The 24196-nt window shown below is 34.5% G+C and overlaps 1 protein-coding gene across 1 annotated transcript in view; it reads right to left on the bottom strand.

Moving 5' to 3' along the window:
- The window catches only part of DMD (dystrophin), a 1232979-nt gene that overhangs the window by 652195 nt on the left and 556588 nt on the right, over positions 1–24196 (bottom strand). Inside the window, exons 42-43 of the mRNA XM_075717957.1 lie at positions 20151–20345; positions 5252–5424 (exon numbers count right to left, since the gene is read on the bottom strand). Coding sequence (XP_075574072.1) covers positions 5252–5424; positions 20151–20345 — 368 coding nt within the window. The remainder of the gene's footprint in view (positions 1–5251; positions 5425–20150; positions 20346–24196) is intronic.

The raw sequence follows: 24196 nt of genomic DNA, 5'->3' as shown, positions 1-24196 counted from the left end.
GGGCTATTCCATACCACATGATGTCATGCTCAGTATATAAACTGGGGGGGTTGGCCGGGGAGGAGCGATCGCTGCTTGGGAACTGTCTGGGTATCGGTCGGCGGGTGGTGAGCAATTGCATTGTGCATCACTTGCTTTGTATATTATTATTATTATCATTATTGTATCATCATTATTATCATTACTATTTTACTTTATTTCAATTCTTAAACTGTTCTTATCTCAACCCAGGAGTGTTTCTCAGTCTTACTCCTCCGATTCTCTCCCCCATCCCATCGGGGTAGGGGGAGTGAGCGAGCGGCTGCGTGGTGCTTAGTTGCTGGCTGGGGCTAAACCACGACAACAGCACATACGCAGGTTACTTAAGTTTGAAAAAATAATGTCTTGCATTCTCTTTCCTAATATCTTGATCCATGCCTCAGATTCGTTCTCAACTTGACAGAATATATCAATAAGGGACTACAACATCTGCTACTATGTGGCATTAGAAATACAACCACAGTGTTATTTCTCTGCCAATGAACAGATTCTTTATGTATAATACATGTTTTTCATTAGGCCTTATCAAACTAATCAACAGCTAATTTAAGGCTACTCAGAAATAGTTGACAGTTGTACTGCTGTCCAAAAATGAAAATCATTTTTAGTATAAGTCTATTAGCTAGTTCTTTATAGATTGCTCTTGTTACTATAAAAATTATTAGTTGTTTCTGACTTTCATAAAGCCATCAACCTGTTTTGGCACCATTATTATGGATTTGAGATCTTTTCTGATATAAGACTGGCATATCACTTTTTTCCTCTTTTCAGAATTAGCAAGAAACACTTTGTAAAGATATCTGGTATCAACTTTCTCACATTCTCTCACAATATTTAATTTGGAGTAGATTTCAGATTAATTAGAAGAGCATTAATCTAGTCTGTAATGTATGTCGTGGAAGATAATTCTTAAATAAGACATGAACAAGGCAAAAGTTAGTTGCCTGAAATTGATACGTGGGATCCATTACAATTTTAACTCATCGTCAAGAAACAGTTTAAAAAATGTTCAAGGTCTACAATATCTGTAAAATTTAAGTATTTTGCTTTTAAATTAGATTCTTTTGAGTATTTTTCTATTTTTTTCTGCCTTATGCTTGGTTTTTTTTTTTTTTAAACATTCTCTGTGAGTGATTTGCAATTGCTATAGAAATATTTAAAATTAATGTATTGTTGGTCTATTCTGGCAAAGTTTGTTGCACTTTGTTGATTCAATGACTTTTGGCACTGTTAGAAAGGAATACTTTTAGGGAGTACGTGTTCTTCACAGGTACAAGACAGAGGCATAAACATCCTGAGAAGACAATATCCTGACAAGAGAAACAAGGTCTTCCACATGTGGAGTTGGTAAGAGAAATAGTTATATAAGAAAATAATTCAAAAATCTATTTTCCATTATCTATTGAATAATATTTAATTTTTTTTCCAAATATTATATGTGTTCTCACTGAAGATATAGAGGGATCTGGTGTTAGTGTCACTTCCTAAATAGTCAAGATTACTATAAAACAAATCCAGTATTTAAGGCTACTGCAAAGAAGGGAGACTGTTGTTGAATTCTGATGTAAGGACAGGAAAAACTATGTCATCTGAATGGTTATTGTTATTGGCACTGTAACATAACACTATCTTACAAAATTCAGATTGTATTATCTTAATGTGACTATTGGAAAAGATAACATAGAAATTTAGTATCATGAGAGCAAAGGTTGAAGTTATAAATGAAATCATAAATTACTCCTTAGCTCACAAAAGATAAATCATGCTGCTGTTTCCTGGCATTTGCTGTGCACTCAGAAAACTAAAACCAAAGAAACAAATTTCACTTGATGTAAGATGGTGTGACCCCCATATATCTGTTGGAAACACAGCCAATTACCATGTTCTAAAATTAATTTGTACAGAAAAGAAATTCACTTCTGTTAAAGAACCATGTTAGGTCTAGGCTTTGCTGAAAAAAATTAGTCAGTGGAAGACTAATGTTTCAATGAGTTTGCAAAAAGAGTAAAAATTTGCATTCATCCTAGGTTTCTGATACAACTGAAAGAGTACACTAGGATGATCAGAGCATTTTTGCTTATACTTTTTTAGTGAAATATTGCTTGTAATCTTACAGTAAGTACACTATGAACACCTATTCAAATACAGGAAACATGCTAAACTGGCTGTAAACCAACAAGGTTTTCAGATACTGTAGAAGAACTGGACTTGTGAAGATATTTAAGTGTTTATCACCACAATGAATTTCTGTCAAACTGGCACATGCTCTGCTGTAAAACAAACTGAAAAATATTTTGATTTCTAATTAAAAGGAACTCACTATGAAGTTAATTACAAAATATCTAGATATGAATCGGGGCTTCCAGGAAATCTATTTCACACAAAAGAATTCAACATGAATGTTTCTATTGATTTCTATGAGATTTAGAGTAAGCTCTCTGCTAGTAACCACAGGGGTAAGGAAAGTTGTTTTATTCTTCCATCGATCATGGTGATAGTTGACTTTGCATTTACTTAAATAATAATTTCCATGTTATTACAACTGTTTGATTTCCTAAAGCCAATATTCAGAAATTAACATAGTATAATATATTTGTGTCTGTAACCTTTCAAACATGGAATACTCACATTCACTTAGACACAGTCCCTTGAAAGCAAGACAGAGCTCCAATAATAATTCCAAAACTGTCCTAAAACATCATCATCAATAGCATATTTCATAAACACAGCTTCATCCATGTCTCAAGGGCAGACTTACACTGATACTTTCACCCCTTACAGATACAAACCACTAGAAGCAAAATGCTAAAGGCCTTATTGCCTTCCTTCATCTCCTCCCTAGCATTCATGTGCAATCCAAATGCACCTCACAAAACTGCAGAAACTATAGGGATCATCTCAGAGTTCAAACGAAAATACTGAAAGGGTGACACAGTAAGACTGACACCAGAAACAAAAGGTTTAAAAGAAAAAGAAAGGTGTGTGATTCCAGACAGCAGTCAAGCCTATCATCACCTTGAGTTGCTGTCCATCGTACTAAAAGAGGATGACTCCCCCAGGCAAACACCAGCTGGAGCACAATCATACTTTATACTGCTCTAGTGCCTTTATCTGATGACCTCAAAATACTTGACAAACATTAATTCATTTCACCTCAGAATACTTTCTGCTGCTGGCTAAATATCACTATAGCCTAAATAAGGGATAATTGAGTGGCAGTGCTGGTGGTCCAAGCTTTCAGCTAACAGTAAATTGCTCTCCTTGCTACGCACCAGTGGCAGGAAATGCATATGGAGAGATTCGAAAGGTTTCTTAGAGCTTGGTCTACTGTACCAGTAAGAGTTTGGGCAAAGCCAGACTCTGGGAAAAGCACACCACCAAATATCCCCAGTTTTTATTATCAGTGTGAGCAGCTTGGCTCCAGTATCTACTTCTAACTTAGCCTTCATTTTTGTACATGGCATGAAATTTCTTACCACACCAGGGCCAGGCTTACTATTTTTAAAAAAAGTACTGCGCATGGGAGAATCTGGAAACCTTACCAGATTATAAATCTGTCTCAGCTTCTTACACTTTAAATGTTGAGACAAAACAGAGATGACACGAAGATTACTGAACTGTATTTTTTACTATGATTCTCTCGGATTATTATTTTTTTTTTAAACTTTCTCTCTCTCTCCAGAAATGTAAAATCAGAGCTAGTGGCTGGCTGACAGTGGAAATAATATATCTGTACAAATCTGCAAAGTGACAGCTGTTGACCAGTATTTCTAAACAAAGAAAACACAAAAGTTACCAAGGCTTGGATTGTAGGACAAAACCAGGGCAGGTTAAGCCCATGGGAAGTATTTTTTTTTCTTCTAGCCACTGCTTACATGTTTAGATTCATAACTCTTACTGTATAGTGAAAATGCAATAATTATTCGGACATTAAGTTAATTTTTTTGGAACAATTATAATGTTTTTAAGAACAGTTTCTGAGATAAGGGATATTTCTAAACATATGTGTAGTGTAAAAAGGGATATTCTAGCAAATTTCAATCATCTATTGTCTTTTGGGGTAGCATATCAAATGAAATTTTTCATGTCAAGTTTTCAGCATTGTCTAAAGATCCAATTCTGTAAAATTCCTATGAATGGACAATTTCAGTGAATGGAACTAGTCATATATATAAGGATTTTCAGTATAAAATTAATAGTTTACATTCTCAGAAGAATTGTCAAGGACTTTTCTGTTGTAATTCAATAAATGCTTGAAACTATAACTTTTTATTTAAGGCAAACTTATTTGTTATCTCTTAAGTTACTCATACTGAACAAAAAAGTATATTCCATAAATCATAGAAATTTCTGTATCGCTGCCAGAAACATCTGATATATCATCTAATTAAAAAAATTAAAAGAGGAAGTATAAACCTAGGTATTTTATTGCACAATGCCAAAACTTTTAAACATCAGATATCTGCTACACAGTATAAACAAATTACTCGATTGCTAGTCTCTGTTGTGTTACTAACATGAGCCATGCCTGAATTAACAAAATAGGTTTGGCTACATTTTGTATCATAATACAATTCCCAGATTAGAAACACCACGAATAATATACAAGGAGAAAAATAATAAGTATTATATAATATTGTAGGAGATCACAGTTTTATGTATTATCATTTTAATGCCTTTCTATACTTCTCTTGATTGTCCTGCCTTGCTGTATAATGTCTAACATACAGACTTATAAAAAGATGACACTGGATTTAGAGCTGCTAACAATTCTAGCCGTGCTCCTTAAACATAAAGTAAGAACTGCTCCTCAAACTACTAAATCCTCTGCAATTAAAAGGGATTTTACTCTGATGCACTCATCACAGATTCAGATTTTTAAATCAATAGTACAGGGACAAAAGAGTAAATGCCTAATACTGTCTCAGGGTAAAGGTATGTCATTTATAATGACATAGGAATACGTATGCAATATCATTGCCAGGCTTTGGTCTAAGGCAAGTGATAGTTGATCAAAATATTTTCAATTTTACAAAAATGCTCATAAATTAAATTACAATTCCCCATAAACATTCTACGCTTAGTTAAAAGAAAATATAATTTGTGATTTTAAAAGGTATTTCCACAAAAAGAAGACCAGGAAACAATCACTAACAGTAAGCCAAATACTAATGGATGCCATCAGAAATAACAATTTTAAAAAGTTACTTACGCCTGTCGGTCCCTGTACATCTTGTTAACTTTGTCCCATTGGAAATTAAGCTGAGTCAGCTTTTCTTGTATATTTGCCGCTTCCCTTGGTGTAGCACTTTGCAAAGCCGGTATCTTCTTGTTGTGAATAATGTCTATATGACCCAGCAGCCTCCCCAGGCTATCTTTAACGCTCTGTAATATCAAGATTTCAGAAAAGAAAAACAAACATTGTTTTTATAAATAATAAAAAAAAATTGTTCATAAGCAAAAGAAAGAGGGGGAAAATGAATATTAAACAGAATAGAATAGAATAGAATAGAATAGAGTAGAATAGAACAGAATAGACTATTTCAGTTGGAAAGGACCTACAACAATCATCTAGTCCAACTACCTGACCAATTCAGGGTCGACCAAGTTAAAGCATGTTATTAAGGGCACGGTCCAAATTCCTCTTAAACACTGACAGGCTTGTGGCATTGACCATCTCTCTAGGAAGCCTGTTCCAGTGTTTGCCCAACCTCGTGGTAAAGAAATGCTTCCTAATCATAGAATCATAGAACGGTTTACATTGTAAGGGACCTTAAAGATCATCTAGTATGTCCAGTCTAAACCTCCCCTGGCGCAGCTTTAAAACATTCCCACACGTCCTATCACTGGATACCAGGGAGAAGAGATCAGCACCTCCCTCTCCACTTCCCCGCCTCAGGAAGCTGTAGAGAGTAATGAGGTCACCCCTCGGTGTCCTCCTCTCCAAACTAGACAAGCCCAAAGTCCTCAGCCACTCCTTACAGGACATTCCTTCCAGCCCTTTCATCAGCTTTGTTGCCCTCTTCTGGATGCATTCAAGGACCTTAGCATCCTTCTTTAATGGTGGGGCCCAGAACTGCACACAGTACTCAAGGTGAAGCCACAGCAACGCTGAATACAGCATTGTATTCATATGATAATAACCTCTTTTGACCGGCTGGTTATGCTGTGTTTGATGCAGCCCAGGATGCGGTTTGCCCTCTTGGCTGCCAGGGCACACTGCTGACTCGTGTTGAGCCTGCTGCCAACCAGCACCACAGATTCTTTTCTGCAGGGCTGCTCTCCAGCCACTGCTCTCCCAGTTTATACTTGTGCCTGGCATTACTCTGTCCTAAGTGCAGAATCCAGCATTTGTTCTTGTTAAATTTCATCCCACTAATCATAGCCCAATGCTCCAGTCTATCCAGATCCCTCTGCAAGGCCTCTTGTTCCTCAAGAAAGTCAACAACAGCTTTGACAATAATAACAGTTTTACAATAACCAAGTAATAATGACTGAATGTCCATCCCTTCTTTGAAGACTTAATAAACTATATCTGAGAAAGACCATGGCTGAAGTGGAAGCAAAGTGCTATTGACTTCAGTCACTCATTAATTCCTCTACACCAAGATTATATCTGTTTTAACCCCATTTCTTCTTAAGAAAGCAGAAAAAAGTCCCATTTTACAGACTTATGTTTAAATGTTCTTTAATTATGCTTCTCTTTTACACTTGTTTCAGCAGGCATTAAACAGATATCAAAGTAACAGCACAAAAAAAAAAAAAAAAAAACGTTTAGCAGGTATCACTGGTTTTGCCTTTCTCTGGATATTCACAACCCAACATTTACCATACTTCAAGTAGTCAGTTCATTGTTGTTTCAGAGAAAGACAAAATACTTCACAGGACACCTACCTAACTGCACAATGCCAAGTGTTGGAAGACCAAAAGGAAGAAAAAGTGAATTTACTCTGGACTTTTAACATCTTTAAAATGTGTGAAAACATTTAAAACTCCATATGTTGTCAATGACCATTAATTATCCATTTATCAATCCATTCAGTTCCATGACTGAATTATACAGGTTTTCTTTTTGCTCTATAAAGCAATACATAAATATGCTGTTTATTTCTATTCTGTGAACTAGGTAGTGTTCAATGTATCTTTTTCTACTAAATGTTTTCGAATCATTTGAATGACTGAATTTGTTAGAAAATCCAATGCTGAGGAAAGATATTGTCATAAACTGTGTGCTGACTTAAGGATAAAAGCATTGAATGTAACAAAAAGTAATTAGCAGTGACTTCCTCCTTGTAAATTGAGACTGATATAGTGAAATCCTCAAGCAGAGCACTTCCTGTCACATTTCAGTCTATGATCCAAACAGGCATAATATGGTACTTCTGTGATTTCCTTGTTCCTTACCAGAAAGACAACACAAATAGTTTTTTGAATCAACCAAAAACCATGAGTTACATAAGCTTACCTTTCAGCTCCACAATATGAGTATCAAAACCAGAGAAATAAATGCAGGTTTTGGAGGAAAAACATGCCTTTTATGCAACTAATTTATACAGTTGTCATTTCTTTGCAGTCCTGGTAACATACATCATATGTAACATTACCAGAGAGGAAACACAAGCAAAATAAATGTTTCTGAAATGCACTTAATCATTAATTCTTTACTTTTTCATTTCCATTTCTTGTAGGTGGCCTCTTCCAGCCTCAGTGTGACAAGGCACACGATATTTGTGCTGTTCCAGGGATTTTCTTTTTCTCTCAGTGGTATTTGTGTTTGGAAGGAAAATGCTCTCTCTTCCAGACTAGTAAAGACATCAATGTAAAGGAAGAACATGTCACAATTGCTGATTTCCTTCAGCCAAACAAAAATCCTTTCCTCAGTGAAATGAAGTCCACTCTTTTGAAAAGCTATGGCCATGGTTCCTTACAAAGGTGGACTTTGCAATATAGCTCTTGCTGCCTGAATAAAATGCAGCTGGGCATGAAAGAATTCAAATGTTTTGGATTGATGACTGCATCAATCTGTTTTTAGTCTAAAGTTAGACTAAAGTTTTTAAAGTTAAAATTTTCTTCTTTTCTCTAACGGAAGGTTAACAACTATGTGTGGTGGTGCATCCCCCCCACCCCAATTCCTCTTTCTCTTCAATGGCTTGACGATCTCAGGAATTCCAGGCCGCCACTTTTGTGTAGCGAGTTAGTCAGTTAAGCACCCCTTAATTGTACTAGAAAATCCTACGTGGCTGAAGCAGAGAGCAGCCCTGTCCTTATTAAAATCTTTGTATTATGGCTAACGAGGGGAGCAAGAACAAAAAGCTACCCCTGACAGCCTTGAAACAGAGTGGTATCATCGTTACTGGCATTCCAGCAACTACCGACCCAAATTGTGGCTCGGGTGGAAATTTACTGGTGATTAAAGTCAATCATCTCACAATCCTATAAACAGCAGTCCTAAGTGAGGCCCTTTGAGCTCTCCTGGACTGCCATGGCGTGCACCAGCATCTCCCTCTGAGCGAGACGCCTCTCAGAGCCAGCAAACTCTGAAAGTTTGCTACAACCAGAAATCCATTGCCGAAGACTGACAGTGGAGCCTGGGCTGAAACTCTTCAGTCCTCGAGGCTCAACCCTCACCAGTTGAGAAATGCCAAGACATTAGACATGAGTATTTCACTGAACTCAAAGGGAATTTTTAACAGGTATACCATTTTTATATATGCATTCATGTTTGTGCGTATGCATGTGTGAATCAGTTTAAGTAGCCTGTAGATGTACGATTTAATTTCAAAGAGAGTCTTATGCTGCTGCCTTATCCTTACTCCTGTTAAACCGTTGACCAAGTCTGAGACTAAGAATGGGCCTAGCCGCACCTAGACTACTCTCTGAGAAGGAGTTTATAAAGCAAGGGGGTCTATTCTGAACCTCGTGACTCAACGGGAGGGTCCTCCTTATCCCCTACATACGCAAACCCTTTGTGAATCATTCCAACTCCGTGTAATTTAATTTTCCTTTATGCACTTCCGTGTAGTAATAGAGTGAACCTTGCCACCCTTGAATCTGTAACTAAGTCACTGTTTTGATCAATTTTGTCTAATCACTTTATTAATCGTTGATGATTGAGTGCTATTAAAAATATTACAATCAAATTCTGTGATTTGCTACAAGTAAATTCTGTTACTAAATCAAACTGTGTAAAGTCACTCATTCATAGAAAATTGACATAATCAGCAGGATTCACAAACCTGCATTCATGACACTATGAGATTTTGTGCATTCGAAACAATAACTTGGATGATGCAAACAATGCTCACAAAAATTTGTACCAAACTAGACCAAGTATCCAATATACCACTGAGCCACTAAAAGCCTCAGATAAGTCTTGAGATAGGTATATTCAAATAGCAGTGTAAAAATAAATGTCTCCCCATCCACAGCCACATTCAGCTTTTACCACAGAATCGTAGAATAGTTTGGGTTGGAAGAGACCGTTAAAGGTCATTTAGTCCAAATGCCCTGCAATGAGCAGGGACATCTTCAACTAGATCAGGTTGCTCAGACCCTCATCCAACCCGACCTTGAGTGTTTCCAGGGATGGGTTGGAAGGGACCTTCAAAGACCATCTAGTCCAATCCCCCTGCCATGGGCAGCAACATCTTTCACTAGATCAGGTTGCTCAAAGTCCCCTCTAGCCTGACCTTGAACACTTCCAATGATGGGGCATCCACAACTTCTGTGGGCAACGTTTCTCCAACCATTTCTTCAAACTCCCTAAATTTCCAGTACCACTACCTATAATGCTTCTACTGTGTTTCTGTCCCTTATTTCTTCAAATACATAAACCTCAGAATGAGTACTGAGAACTTGTAGCTGAAAACTTATCAGACCAACTGACCAAGGACTCTTAGTCTCATTTAACACAAAAACATTCTTCAGTTGCTGCACACAACTCTGCAGCAACTTTGTTCCAGAGATAAGGGAGAATGCTGATTTGACAGAATTATGAGAAGTACAAATTGCTAGTTTGTGTGTGAGAAGATCTTTCACGCTACCAGCACTTTTGAAAGGAGGCAGGGATCAAAGGATGTTGTGTTATTTTGCAGTAAGCAGAAAAATAATGAGTGGTAGAAAGCCAAACAAAAAAAGAAAATTAAAATTGCCCTCTAACACTCTGTCATACTCTGGTTAAACCCTGTAGCTAGAATCTGATGGTTCTATTTCACCACGCATTAAAAAAAAACAGATTTGCCTTTCCTGCACTTGTGAAGAGCAGGCATCAAATTTGAAGTAATACAGGAGAGATTTTGGTTGTTATAATGTACCAGAAATAGAAGAAAAAAGACCATTAGCATGAGTGGACTCCTCCTTGATCTGTTGCCATTCTTGTCATGGCAAATGACTCTATCCAAAGAGTCCCTCAGCCATTCTCTCATATGGATTCAGATAGACATGGGAAGTCAGCACTGTACATCTGTTTTATTGCCCCATGGGTGGTTAAGAATAAGAATGCTGCATTTATTTACGTGCAACAGAATTCCAGTCTACATGCACGCTATCCAATGGAGTTATTAAAGAAAATAAAAGCTGTACTAAGCATCGACAAGCACAATATTCCAACACATTGTTTTGCCTTCCCTGCATCTCCACTAAAAATTATGTCTCAGGTATATAGCATCTGTTTGGTAATAAAAATGAAAAGTAGAATTGTCTTTTATTAGTTTCAGCCCGAGACAGAAACACAGCTTGCCAATTCAATTCGGAAAAAAAAAAGTATGATAAAACATGTTTTCATCTATTTTATCTACAACTAGATAAAAAAGGATAACTTCGCTTGTTCAGCATCCTTCTGCTCACCTAATTTGAAGGACAAACATCTCCTTTATATGCCACCACATTACAAAACGGATGAAATAGAGGTCCAATCCTCCAAACTCCTGCTCATTGGAATAATCTCAACTATACAAGCTGAAGTCCAGAGAGCATTGTTGTGATAGCATCTTTTACAGCTAGAAAAAAATGTTCCTTTTTGTAACAGTTTGTTGCTTTTCTTTGCAATATTTTAAAGGCAACAAAATTTCAAAGCATACGTGTTAGAGACATTTATGATCTTATATCATAAAAAGGAAGCATCTAGTAATCACAAATCATAACAATTTAAATTAACAATTTAAATGTAGTTTAAAGGGTAGTTTTACTTATGAAAACTTCACACCAATATTTTACTTTTCGTCTTTAAGGTTTACTAGTATTACTGAATAGAAGATAAGGGGGTATACTCCTTTCTAATAGTTTTTTGTCAGAAACTGACACCTGAATTTTATATCCTGGATATAATACTTAACAAAAAATTAAAAAATCACAGCTCCAGTTCACTTTGTTAAATTTTTGGGGTTTTATGCTCAATTTTTTTATGGAATTCACTTTTAAAATATTCTACACATTTTAATTAATATCTGTATTAATTATTTTAATTTTAAATATTCTACAATAAAATTAATAGTACTGTGCTTAGAATTTAGCAAGTAGAGTGAAAGCAAACAAGAATTAAGTCGGATGCACAAAGTCAATCAAATTATAAAGAAGAGAGAGTGGCTTAAGGGATCTGCTACCTCATTTTTCTACTCATTATTCCAACACATGATCTTTAGGAAAATTTTCCATCTTTAAATCTATTAACTTATGTGCTTTTTGCACAAAGTAAATACTGTAAGAAACACAAATGGACTTTGAATTTGCATAACTATACTATTAAGTAAAATACATTGTAGAATTATTTAAGAAAAAAGATATTTTAAATCTCAAAATTATTATTACATGTTCAGAAAGGCTAGAAAATGTTGGTTTTAATCATCATATGCTAAGGAAGATATGGAAGCAACTTCAACAGGTAGTACTCAAGAGAAGTAGGAAATAAGCCATTAATATTTTTTAAATACCATGATGAGATATAAATTACCAACAAAGCAAAAGTTAAAGGTTTAAAGTGACAGCAGATTTTTTGACATTATCACTATTACCAAAGCAATGAAATTCTAGAAAATTTGAATTATTTTATTTTTGTTTGGATTCATTGTCTTCTCTCATGTGTTCTGAATATAACATGATATTCAGACAGTAAGATATTTATGAGTTACTATTTAGTATCTAGAAATATTATTTCTCGTCATAGTATCTAGAAATATTATTTCTCTGGCATAGGAATTTAAGTCATGGACCAAGAATCTATTTCACATTATACACCTTAGTGTTTATGTATGTTATCCAGCTAATTTTAAAATGATGCTCTAAATATATTAAAAAAAAACCAACCCAACCCAAAACCCAAAAGTTTAGAATTCCACATATTCAAAATGTGGAAAAGAAAAAAACTCAAAAGTTTTGCATGTCAGTATTTTCACTTCTTGCCTTCTTGTTTCCCTTTACTTCCCAACTCAGAAACCATTCCCTGGAGCAATCACCAGGAAAAAAGCCTGAGCCCTAAAATCCCAGGTAGAGCATGCTGAGGTTCTGAGACTATCTTGTGTATGTATAATTCGGTTACTGCTAGGAGCTGCAGGAGAACTGAGTAAGCTGCAGGGAGAACATCTTTACTAGCCAATATGAAAACAATGATCTGGCAGATGGGGTGCCAAAATTGGCCATTAATTTCACTGGGATGGCAAAAAGCATAAAGACGGTACAAAAATGTCAAATTTCACATCCCTGGGAAACCACAGTTAAAAAGCCAGTGTCTCTCTTGATGGTTTTTGGTTAAACTTGGAAAACAATAGGGTTTTTTTCACTAGAATGGAATAAAACAGTTTCTTGAAATCTATGCAAGTGAAACAAAAGAACATTCAGCAAAGGAAATTTCATCCCTGTTGATTCAAATATACCATAGTTTTAAATGTCTGGGTTTTCATATATGGAGTATCACACAGCTTCAGTAACAATTCAGAATGAAAAATAGATACCAAGTAATCCAAAATATATTTCCTTTCATAAACAGTGAGTCACTCTTAATTTAAAAAAAAACATCCACTTGTGTCAGTATTATTAAAAAAAAATTGACGAATGACCTCCTTTGTCATGACACCAATTATTCTTATCTCTCAAAAAATCTTATCAGTTTAGTCTCTTCTCATGTAGGTCTTGTTTACATGGCTCTGACCTCTATTTTGCCCTTCTCTGAATATTTTCTAATTATTTTACGTACTCTCACAATATTTAATATTCTTTTAAAATTAAACATACACAGCAAAGCTGTGCTACTTACTGAGAAAGTATTCTATTCTAATTATTATTTTTTAACTCTTACTACAGAATAACAGCTGCTTTCTGGATAAAAAATGAACACCGAGAAAAAATTTTGAAAGTATAATTCAGTCCACAATGAACTAAATTATCCAAGACTCTTACATGTCAGGTGTAGTTGAACTTATTTCTTTCACTATGCCTTATATTTTACCTGTCTGACACCATTTTCCTATCATTGCTCTGCTCCATTGTTTAGCACTGCTGAAATTATGTTAATTCCTTTTCCCTGGTTTTAATCAAAGTAAATTCTCATTTTCAATTTGTTCCAATTGACTGCACACTTTACCCGTACATTTAATAACTGCGTCAAACAATACTAGTTTTCATGCAGGTTTTAAGTGTTACCCTACTAGTAACTTTCCATCGATAAAATTTGGTGTACAATAAAGTTGCTGCAGAGATGTGTGTAGCTACTAGGCAGAAGCTTTTAGTCTTAGAAAGCTATCATAAACTGGACAGACTTCATGGACAGTTTGAACTAAACTGAAGCTCTTCCCAGTCCCTGAGCAGGAAGACCTTCTCTCTCTCCTCCCTTCCTTTAAGTTCTGTATTCTAATGCACGTCTTCTGTGTATGTTGACTTGACTTCTAACTCTGCAATTCCTCATTTTTCTCAAAAAAGAAATTTTTAAAATATCCATTTAAACTATACTTACCAATTCCTCTTTATTCAGCATTTATGAATTCTTCTGACTCTACGAATGGATTTTATTTTTTATTAAACACATCATCCACACCATCTCATGTCTAGATAATATGTTCTACAGTTCTATTGTAATGTATGTTCTACAGTTCTATTGTAATGAATTTGATTTAAAATCAGTATTTTAGAACCATGGGCATAAAACAGTGTACTGGTATATTATTAGCAATACTAATATGAAGTGACAGGGAGATAATGATAATTATCCAAATAATTTTCTCCTCCAAATTACTTGAGAAATATTTTAAAAACAACAAGCGCTTAAGACAAAATCTGAATGCCTCTTTAAGTGACAAAATGTGGTTGTCATTTTATAACCAATTAAAATGATTGCACTATATTCACTATTTTGCAAAACATAAGGATCAAAATCCTTATGAAAATGTGACATGAATGCTCTGAAATATTGCATACAGAAAAAAACCCCACACAACACAAAAGAAGGAAAAAATACTCTGGATTCCTAAAGCTCTAGGGCTGCCTATAATAAATATGTTACTCTTTGCCAAAAAAAAAAAGGAAAAGGAACTTTCCGTAACGCCCCTTATGACTAGTAATTTGAATCCATAGGTCCTGAGGAATGTGACTTACATTTAGCAGACTAAAGGAAATACTTATAAATAAAAAGAGAACGACAGAGGTCTTGTCTCTGGGATGATTCACAATAAGGAACATGTTTCCTCCCTTGTCAGCAATCTATCATCTGGAGGAAAGGCTGGCTGGGTCTGTGTCATTACTCAACAAACCTCATTTGACTTTCCCAGCATAACATCTCACACTCAGCACTCCTCACTCAGATCCACCTAAACCTTGGTTTTATACACTCAGGCCATGGATAATTAAAGGATTCAATGTTATTAATCTGAATATAAGAAATATCAGGGGATGAAAACATAAAATACCTCCAAATCTTCCAAGATTATGTCCCTTGAATATAAAGGAGGCAGCATCTTCACGAAACCTCATCCACAACTAAAATTTTGCATATTTAAAGAGCAGGGAAAATGTAACTGAAATGTTAAAAGCTGCCAGGACACGCTTAAGCACTCAAGTTAAGTAGCCTCCTTTTCAGTAGGTCTGAACATCGGCTCATCTCATCCACCCAAGAAAGCACTTACTGCATTTGACATGTTTAAGTAATCAAATGAAGACTAATACATTTGCCTACAGATATTGAAATTGTATGGGTTTTTTACCAAGTAGATAATTTTTCTAAATATTAAAAATTGATGAAATACATCTATGCACTTCAGCATTGATAAGTGGCATATCCCTAAATGTTTAGAATTAGTGGCCTATAAACAAGCATATAATTTCTGATTGGTATGTCAGATTTTTGCTTTTGTTTAGAACACAGCTGCTACAGACAAAGACAGATAATACAGCTGACCTTCTATAAATGAAATCCACAACTGGACGGCCTAAGTGTCCAAGAAAAAAAAAAAATAGAGAGATCATTTATGTATGTGTATGCACAAACCCACGTATCTCATACACATACCCCATCTATCTTTCATGTTGAAGTGAATAGCTTCAAGCAGTTAGTTATCAACAATGCCTTGGGATATTTTGTAACATGGTTAACAGAACTGCACAAAGCTTTAATTTTTAAGAAAAAAGGATAACAGAAAATCATTAGCAGCTGAAGTGACAGTAGCCTTTGGGGAATGATCCATCTCATTGCTCTTGAAAAGAGAAATCTGACTGCTAGAGACTTGAACACAAGTTCATTTTCACTACCTGGAATTTGTCTTTATCTGCCAGAGAAAGGCAACTTTCTGTAAAAATTCATTTCCTTGGCTATTTGTGTACAAATCAGCCACCAAGCACTGCATTACTGACAGATCTAGTTGGAGAGTACATTTGATTACATTCAGGTCTAAGTTATGGTTAATTAGGTTTTACTGAGCTGCAGCAAAAAGCCACTCTGAATATCATGTCAGGTGATGTTTCTTGATAAGAATCACATAATAGATGCCAAATATGGATTCCAATTGCAAAATTTAAAATATACTTTTGGCGATCCAGACATATGTAGAATGATGCTTTATAATTATATGAATAGCAGATTTGTTATAGTATTTCATGCTTTTTGTACTAACATGAAAATCAGCAACAGCACAGTTGTTAGTAATCATGAATGGCTGCAAAAATTCCCCAAATTACTTATAAATTTAAAATCTGTATGGAACTATGAGTTACAATATCTAGTACGGGTATTGTTGGTTTAATAAACCATTTTGAAAGGCGATTCTAACTGCCAGAATCACAGATGTGTAATGTTTACAGTAAATTCCCTGTATCCTGAAGTAAAAACAGTAGAAAATTGTGCAAAAAAAGTACCCTATATGTCAGTAAAAGAAAGAGTTACCAAACAAAGGGAAGAGGAAAAGAAATAACCAGAGCATGAAAACACCTATATGTGAAAAACAAGAGCAAACAACCCAATTTTAAATGAAGTAAATAAAGACCCTACTGGAAATACACAAGAAGATGAACTAGAAAAAGAACTCTTAGAGCGATTATGCAAGAAGTTACATGTATGAAGAAAACTCTTTCTCAAAGAGCCAGATGGCTTTCTGTATTAAAACTACTACATCATTGAAAAATATTGTAGTTAAATGTGTAATTATATTCTACAATACAATGTTCCTGCTAAAATTCAGAAGATTAAAGAAAAAAAAAAAGAAAAAGAAATGCCTGATATGTATGGGCCCTACTACAGGTTTGCAGCATTAAACTATATAAAGGAAGTAGCCTCAGAAAATAAGTTTTGAATTCACAGTTAATATAATTAAGTAATGACCAAGCACAACTATGCCATGACTATAACAGCGATTCTTAACATAATATTCTACTAAACACTTTCTCACATATGGCTATAAATGCAAATTAGACTTCCTAAATTCCAGGTAGATTCTTTCATTATAGCACACTCACCTTTGTTATGTGTTAGCAAACAGAAATATGTGTTAGTTTTAATTCTCAAGTTAATAAATGTATTTATTTCAGTGGGTACATCTCCCACAAAATAATCTGGAGCTTGAACAAGACAAGTAGCTTGCATGAGATAATCACCACAAAGGAAATCTTTGGCTTAGTATCAGCAATATAACTTGATTTTCTAAAACCAGATTAAGTTGAATATATGCAAATTTGTACATTCATTTTACTTTCAGGAAGCATTTGGAACATCCATTGCAAGTAAGGATAATCAGCTAAATTCTGAAGGCATTTTCTTCCTACACTTGATCATGTAATGAAATCCATTGTAATTACTACCAATTCTATATGGGGAACTCAAAGATTATGAACTCTATTAATACGAACTTCATCAATAGCAGACAGAAGTACCATAATATTTGTGCTTATAACAAAATTTGTCCTATTTTGAGAGTATATCATCAAGCCAAATTTACTAACCCTTCAATTTATGAACTGTGATTTTCCATACGATCAGTTGGAGTTTCATCTTTGACAGAACTGTAATATTTAACTATTTTTTTAATTACTGTGAGTATGGTGATGAAGAAAAACAGAGGTACTGTATGTCTTAATACTTAGAAGAGCTTGATTTAGGATAATGGAAGCATTGCAATTGCTGAATTTATGAGAGAAAGAGGTAAGACCTGGTTTCTCTATCTGATTTTTCCACTCCCTAAAACTTGAAATGAAGAGAACAACATTCTTATGAGCTGTTTTCAGTAGATTTACTAAATGCGCCCAAAAAATCATTGTAATTTACTAGATGTTAAAAGTTATCAGATTTTTGCTGGAAAAACTCGCATTCTGCTATTTTACATTCCTTTGATATAAAAAGTCAGTCCTAGAATTATCTATAACAATTAATAAAAGTAATTTTTAATTTGTATTTGATATTTTTCCTATTGGATAATGAGCAATTGGGTTTAAGTTTTACTCTACATATTTACTTTGGAGAAAAATGTTCAAAGCAGTTGACTGACAGATTGTTGTAAATAAACTTATTTTTCCTTTTAAGGATTAATTAAAATGGATTCTTTCTGAATGGGAGTGAAAAAAAAAAAATCACAAACTAGGTTTTAAAACACAGAGTTATTCATGACAGTTCTGTAATTTGATTCATGCAAATCTGTCAGGGATAAAAATCAACCACAATTTCATTTCAAACCTTTTCCAACCGGCTGCTGAACAATTTATGCACTACTTTTCTATTTTTACTGCAGGATAATGACAATGATGAATGCTTTTCCTTGGAAATAAATATTCATTAAGCAGGCTCAGATCAAAACTGTACCCTTCCAAAAGCCCATGGATGTGCAAGATCCATTTGCCTCTTCTAAGAGATTTATTTGGGAAGAAGATGGAACTGTGCCCACAAATGCATCCCGTAACAATTTAATAGTTCAGTTAAATTAAACCTATGACTATACCTACTTGTAACCTCAGTAATCAATATTATTAAAGTTGGTGTCAACTCTGATAATACCAAATATATGTGGGTGAACAACAGGTTAGTTATGGAAATAAATCAGATAAAGATAGCCCAAATGTAAAGCATTAAGAAGAACTAAAAGGAACTCAACTGCCAGTACACTGTGTGAGGTAGGTCACTGGTTTTCCATCCAATCTAGTAATGAACATAAGTTCATAGACAAGGACCAAGTGGTAGGTCATTAGCCATGATTTACATGGTCTATGACTTTTTTTGTGCAGAAGAATCATTCTATCAAAAGGGATTGTTTAAAATGAAGAATGACAATAACATCAGCATGTTGTGCGCTTCAATACTCAGAACCACTTTAATCTACTGGTACTAAATCAGAAGTGGTAAAAGGAACAGCCTGTTATTTCCCACAGTCCTGTTATCAGTTATATGCTGCCTTTGCTCCAATAATTCACGGTTACGCTTCACTAGACATACTATACTGTCTTGCTAGGAAACTGAAAACACCTAATTTTCAAGAGCTAGTAAAGAATATCTATATGTGTGTGTATACAGATGCCTAAAATGTGTAAGAGCTATGCATGTACAAGAATTATAAATAGATGTGATTTTATAGAAGCTAATAACAGCATACGGATGTGGTTTTGTTACATTTCCTCTGTTGTGGGAAGAGATAAATGGGCTCCTACAGAGGACAATTCAGAGCACCTAGCCAGAGCCCCTGCCCTGATTCTCCCTCTAAGCTTCTTACAGCTGACTGTAGGCAAATTCCAGCCTCTTTAGGCTAATGTTTCCTGTTGTTAAAACTTTTCCTTCCCCAAAATAATCACAGAAAAATGGAAATGTGGTCTTCTCTTCATGCTGGATGACAATTTGAAAGTGCTGTAATTATATACAGTACTTAAATGTGATTTTTTACAAGGCTTTCCTCACACAAACATTATTCTGCAAAAGCTGATAACTCATTCATCTACTTAGGCTTACAACTTTAATCTTATTCTCTTCTTATGTCAATTCTGTGTTGAAAAAATTCCACCAATTTCAAAGGATTTCACTGTTGCAAGTGATGAAGAAACCAGACAGTAATATTTAAAGTCATATCAACAATACTGAATTAGCTTTTTCTTAACTATATTATCTACCTACTGGACAATATTTTCTGTTTAGTTAATTAAACTTTAATAAATTGAACAGAGTACAGCCCTAATCAGACTTCAAGCTTTTTTGGTCTAGCATGGAACAGCTAAATTTTACTTGTTTTTGTTGCTGTTTTAATAAAAAATATTTTTAAATCAACACTAAACCAAAGCTGCCAATATTGGGTGTGGACAGGCTTACTTACTAATTACTTCAAATTACAAACACACAAACAGAATTTTAACCACAAATTCACAATTTTAAATATATAACTGCCCCTCTCCATCCTTTCTCCCCCATTCAAGGACGTACTTTGCAGATAACCTAATGCTCGTCTTCCAAATACAGGTGGAAATAGATAAAAATAAGTAAACCCTTCAGTGGTCTTCTATTTTGCACCAATGTGCCTTCATATATAAACATCCATATATGCACATATCACAGCAAGGGGTTGAGCACTTATAAAACAGATGTCTCTGAGAGTGAGCGCAGGCTGCCAGTATACAGGAGCCCAAAAATAACAGAAACTTATCGTTGTAAGAAAAGGTTTCTATCGTACCTTGAGACACTCTTCTTGTTTGAAGAGATCCTCACAATCCTTAGCCTGCAGAACAGGAGAATTAAGGCGCTCTTCTACTTCAGACAAGGCTTGCAGAAGGTGAAGGATCTCTGCCAGGTATGTAGAAGGCACATGAGTGGTTTCCACAGTCATAGTTTCAGTCACCACAAAAGTTGTATCTTCAGGAACTGTTTGCTAGTATAGATATACAACAGAATGTTTCCTTTAGTTTCTTAACACCACACAAACATAACTTAATGCAATTTACAGTTCCCAACCTAGAAACAATTAGAAATAATTTCTAAGGACAAATGCAGGAAATATTTGAGGTTTCTAACATAGATCACTCACACTCCACTAGACTGTTTATAATGGCAGGTACTAAAATTAATCCATGCAAAAGTGTCCAAACTTTTCTTCTCCTACTCTCCAAAGAAATGAAGATAGGAAATGCAAGAGTACTCTGAGATTATGGTGTTACTGAGATCTTAATGCTATCCCTTTCATTTTAAATCATCACACCTGAAGAATCTGTCCTTCAATATAGAAATTCCATACATGCAAGGCCTAAAATACTAAATCATTTCAAGGTGTTAAGTAAAATAAGGACTTATGTAATAGACACAATTTCTTAAATAACATGCAACACAAAACAATTAGGTCAACTCAGCACTTTCAACACTATACTAAAACCGTTCTCTTTAAACTAGAAAGTAGAATTTGGAATTTCATGATTTGAAAAGTCTTTAATGCATTCATATTTCTAAAAGAAATCCCAGCAACACACCTCTTCAGGAAATTAAAATTTTATCTTTTTTTTTTTTTTTTTTTATCTGGACAAATATGAAATAGACACCCTATTCTGAAAGCACATGCATACATCAAGTGTAAAGAATATTTTGTTTCCAAGAAAATAGATAGTTGGTCTATGGCATTTGGAAAGATACTGACATATAAGGTGACAAAATAGTGACTTTTTACATAAATTCTCTACATTTCTGGTTTGATATGTTCATGGATCATAGATTAAAAGTAATACCAAAAGTATGCTTTGGAGCAGGGAGAACTGTGATTGCTTATTTTAACTAAACCCCAAACACATGATCACCTGCACCTCCATTAGAAAAGGCAAAAATTCAAAGATATAAATTATTTGTGATTTCATAAGCATAAGTTATTATTTATTTGTTTTGTCACATAGGATTCCTAGTGTGGGACCGAGATCCATTGTGCTTGATGTCTGCCTTCTCAAAAATACAAACTTTACTTATGGAGGACCTCAAAGAAATTTTACAAGCGATTGCTGGTAAACTTTCTTCCAAAAATCATATTATTTAGATGCTCCAGTCCTAATACATGTAAGCACAGATTTTGGAGCCATATATGTGAAAGACAATGGATCAATGGTCCTGAAGGAAACAATATAATTAGTTAGTGACACAGTATGTAAAAGAAAACAAATATAAACGTTATGTTGCACATACTACCTCAGCAAGGTGTCTCATTTTAATTTATCTATTTGCATTGTCCATCCTTTCATGACATGTTTCTCCCCTCAGTTACTGGGCTGAGTCATCTGGTTCTTCAATTTTCTTCAGAGTCTTAAAATATGCATATACACACTCTAGAAGATGTATGCATATCACATATAAAGCCCATAAAGTTATCTGTAGACTTGTGTTATTCTGCTGCATTTCTTATGCAAATCTAATTGCTTTGCTTACACTTTTCTCACTAAATGACTTCATTAGTACATCTGCTAACACTGAAACCTTTCTAATTACCATATCACTGCTATCATTTTTATTATTTAAAATGAATTGCTTAAAAAAATTCTGTTTGCCCCCCATATGTTTCATGAATCACACACTCTACAAAAATAAGAATTTACCCCAGTAAACCTTAAGAAAAAGCCATACTAGCTGATTTGAAAATGGGAGATTCTCAACAGGCCACCGAGGCATGCAGCAATATATTTTCATTCCTCAAGAGTACACTGTGACAGTTCTACATGTAGCAAAGAACTTTGGACCCACATGAGGAACATTTTAACCATAACTGTATTTTTCTTTTTGACTGAGAAGACAGAATAGTTATATTCACAGTAATGACAAGAGCATGCTAGATGTGCAAGCTTATTCACTCAAAATGAGGTCACATGAATATGTAAAATGACACATAAAGTATAATTAGTTTCTATAGTTGTATTAGTTTAATCTATTTTTTTCAACCCAAATTTTGGCTAATAATTATGTATACATGTACACATACATGTACACACATACATGTATGCATGTGTACATAGAATAAAATCTGTGCCTTCTTGCTCTAAATAATTCCTGAAACCAGAAAAAAGTCAAGAGGAAATCTGATGTGTGAGCACTATCACGCTTAATTATTTATAGTAGTGCCAAAATTGGGTATCTTTCAAACACTGCTACAAAGAACTTATATAAAATCACTCTTCAAGGTAGAATTAATTAAAACCTGAAGACAGGACTGAACCTTGTATGACATACATGGTTTAGTAATCCCTCAAAATATGTCTAATATTTAACTAGCATCAATGTTAATGAGACTTATGCAACCGTATATACATACTGCCCTTTACAGAAAACTTTACATTCCTATTTTTCACAGCTGGACAATTACTCGTATAGTTCTACAGGAAACACGACTCAGGAGATCTCTAGTTCAAGCAAACCATTAATATTAAAATTATTAGTTAAACTGTAAAGTACTACAAACAGATAAATAAATAAACGGATTGATATTTGAAAGTAGAGGCCTACCAGAACCTGCCCTCATATTTGGCAACATCATTTAATATCTTATTCTAAAAAAAGAGTAACAATCCAAATTAATTAGTTTCTGAATACTATTTAAATAAAAGAGTTGGAAATTTGATACAACTCTAGAAGTCAAGGATTAAATTTCTTTGCCTTCATTTTTTTTTTCAATAGGTCACAGGTGTTTCTTTCCTTCTATCTTTCCTTCATTGACAGTAGCATAACAGAACCCAAGGCAGAAGTTGTCATCTTGCACTAAGGAACGGAGGATACACATATCCAGAACTGACAATTTTAATCAGCAAAGAAAGGTCAAAATTTTTGACTTGTCCCTATGTTCACTGGAATTGCTGTACTGTAGAAGATACAACAGGCAGAGTCCTTCCCTATGTTCTGGACAAGCATATTTACTTGAAAGGCATAGCTGAAACTGAATTATATACTAACACTGTAATGAGAAAAAACTTGGAAAAAAAGGAGATTGTAGCAGCTGGGAACCACTACGATTAAATATAATATTCATTCAGTAAAGATACATGTCATTGCTAAACCAAAATGGTTCATCAGAAATAGGGTAGGTTAACGTTTTATAAGGATTAAAAATAAATAAGAAAATGGAAATTAAAGTTTTAGATAATCATTTAAGGATGGTTTTGAATAAGTTGACTCTGACAAAGTGGCAGAACACATCAGATAGTTACTTGAAAGTATTCAAAACCAAGTAATATTTAAAAATAATATATAATACAAATAAACTGCTAAGAATGATGGGGAATCGCTGGCATAAATGGCCATTTCCTATAGTTATTTCTGCAAAATACATTTTTATTGATATTCATTTATTTTGCACTTTTACTGGACCGTCAGCAATACACTGATGTGCAAATTATTTCTAGTCCCTGAAAAAACAACTTCTTTTGGGTAAGGCTTAACATTTCATTAATTCCTTTTCACCAAGCATTATCATCACCAGAACAGTAAATTGAATTTTATTCCCCATCATTACAGATTTTTAGCTAAGGGATAGGATCTTTAAATAAATATGACTACCTACACGTGACAAAATTATTTTATAGATAGTTAAGTCCTAGCAGGTGCAACACAAAGACAAAAAATACATCCATGAACTGGCCTTTACAAAGAAGACCAATAAGCAAAAAACCCCAACAAAAAAAAAGAATGACAAGAATAATGCAGGTTTTGCCTACAAAATCAAACATCCCCCCCAAAGAAGTATCTCTGATGATTATTGCCTAC

Source organism: Pelecanus crispus, chromosome 1 (genome assembly GCF_030463565.1).
Source record: "Pelecanus crispus isolate bPelCri1 chromosome 1, bPelCri1.pri, whole genome shotgun sequence".
Classification (NCBI taxonomy): domain Eukaryota; kingdom Metazoa; phylum Chordata; class Aves; order Pelecaniformes; family Pelecanidae; genus Pelecanus; species Pelecanus crispus.
This window is presented reverse-complemented; position numbering and strand designations above follow the sequence as displayed.